At 72.7% G+C, this 1,971-nt stretch overlaps 1 protein-coding gene across 1 annotated transcript in view; it reads left to right on the forward strand.

Moving 5' to 3' along the window:
- The window catches only part of Aatk (apoptosis-associated tyrosine kinase), a 29,513-nt gene that overhangs the window by 25,732 nt on the left and 1,810 nt on the right, over positions 1-1,971 (forward strand). Inside the window, exon 11 of the mRNA XM_013036225.1 lies at positions 2-1,914. Coding sequence (XP_012891679.1) covers positions 2-1,914 — 1,913 coding nt within the window. The remainder of the gene's footprint in view (position 1; positions 1,915-1,971) is intronic.

Consider the following 1,971-nt stretch of genomic DNA (forward strand, 5'->3'; position numbering starts at 1 on the left):
CGCTGGCCATGGAGCCCCTGCTGGGCCGCGTGCTGCCCACGGACGGCCCGTGGGGCGGCCGTGACCACCACCACCTGCGCAGGGGTTGCGCCCAGGGCCCGCCCTGCCACGCTCGCTCACCCTCGCCCACAGCCCCGATGCTGGCAGACACCGGAGAGGATGATGCGGACTGGGGTGTGGCCTTCTGCCCGCCCTTTGAGGACCCACTGGGCACCTCTCCCTTGGGGAGCCCGGGGGCCCCGCCATCCCAGGACGAGGAGGAGCCAGGGGAGGCTGAGGCTCGGAGGGCCACCCAGCGTGGACACTGGAGCTCCAACACGTCGTCCAACAACAACAGTGGGAGCCGCGACCCGGAGTCCTGGGACCCGGGCTATGCGGGTAGTTTCACAGACAGCTTCGCGGATGACCGCCTCAGCCCCCCCCAGACCCCACCGGCCTCCCCAGAGGCCGGCCGCCCCCCAGAACAGGAGGACCCGGGAGGGTCTCTGCCTAGGCCACACGCAGCCTGGCCTGGCCGGGAGCCAGGCCGCTGCCTCGGCCTTCCCTCCCTGCGCCCTGCCCCGGCCGTGGCCCCCGCCTCGCTCCCCTGGACAGAGGAGGCCGTGGGTGGGGGGCACAACCCCCAGGGGGAGCCCGTGCTTGCCCGCGAGGCCATGGGCGTCGCAGGGCCCCCGCTGCCCCTTCCTTCTGTCCCCTCCCCCTCCCGCGAGGGAGCCCCGCTGCCCGCGGAAGAGGCCAGCGCTCCCCACGTCCTTCCCACCTCACCCACACCTGCGGGCGGAGTGGCCACCGCCCCCGGTGCCGGCAGCCCCACTCCCGAGCCGGCGGTGCCCGGCAGCCCCGCTCCGGAGCCGGCGGTGCCCGGCAGGGAGGAGGAGGGCAGCACGGGGGCCACCTCGGGCGTCTTTATCGACCTGTCCGGGGAGGGCCCCCCGGCTGGGAAGCCAGACGCCGTGTCGGCCCCACTGTGCGCGCGGCAGAAGCCAGCAGGGACCCCTGACTCCTTGGACTCGCTGGACACCCCGTTGGCAGCTAGCGATGGTGGCTGTGAGGTCCTGAGCCCGTTGGCCACCGCCCCCGCCGCCGGGCAGCCCCGCGCGCTGGACAGCGGCTACGACACGGAGAACTACGAGTCTCCTGAGTTTGTGCTCAAGGATGCCCACGACACAAATGAGGAGCCAGCCTCCGGAGGCGAGAGCCCGGGGCCTGAGACCCGGCTCCCCGCCGCCCCGGGCGGCCTGGGTGAGAAGAACCCCTATCGAGACTCGGCCTACTTCTCCGATCTGGACGCTGAGCCGGAGGCCCCCCTGGACTCTGAGAAATGCAGTGAGGCCCAACTGTCCCCACTGGAGCTGGGCCTGAAGAGCCCGGCGCAGGCCGCCCCGGCTCCCACTGGGCCCGGAGGGCCGAGGGTGGCACCAGGTTCTGGCCTGGAGGAGGTGCTGTCCCCCGGCAGCTCCAGGTCAGAGCCTCCTGGGGACCAAACGCCAGTCGAGGTGGGGCCTTCCGAGTTTTTCCTGCTGACCCCCGTTCTGCTGAACGCGGGTGGCGGCGGCCCTGCGCCCCAGGGGCACGCCCCACTGGGCTCCCTCAGACCCCCGCTCTGCCTGGCTCTCCCCGGACACCCGAGGGCCTCGGAGGGCCCGCCGGAGGAGGAGGAGGAGGACAGCGAGGACAGCGACGCATCGGACGAGGAGCTCCGCTGCTACAGCATCCAGGAGCCGAGCGAGGACAGCGAGGAGGAGGCGCCGGCCGTCCCGGTGGTGGTGGCCGAGAGCGAGAGTGTGCGCAACCTGCGCAGCCTGCTCAAGACGCCCGGCCTGCTGCCCGAGAGCCTCCGTGAGGACCTGGAGCGCAGGAAGAAGGCCGTGTCCTTCTTCGACGATGTCACGGTCTACCTCTTCGACCAGGTAGGCAGGCCCGGGCGGTGGGGCCGTGTGTGCGGGACTCAGGGCCCGTGGGAGGGGGGGA

Source organism: Dipodomys ordii, unplaced genomic scaffold (genome assembly GCF_000151885.1).
Source record: "Dipodomys ordii isolate 6190 unplaced genomic scaffold, Dord_2.0 Scaffold7, whole genome shotgun sequence".
Classification (NCBI taxonomy): domain Eukaryota; kingdom Metazoa; phylum Chordata; class Mammalia; order Rodentia; family Heteromyidae; genus Dipodomys; species Dipodomys ordii.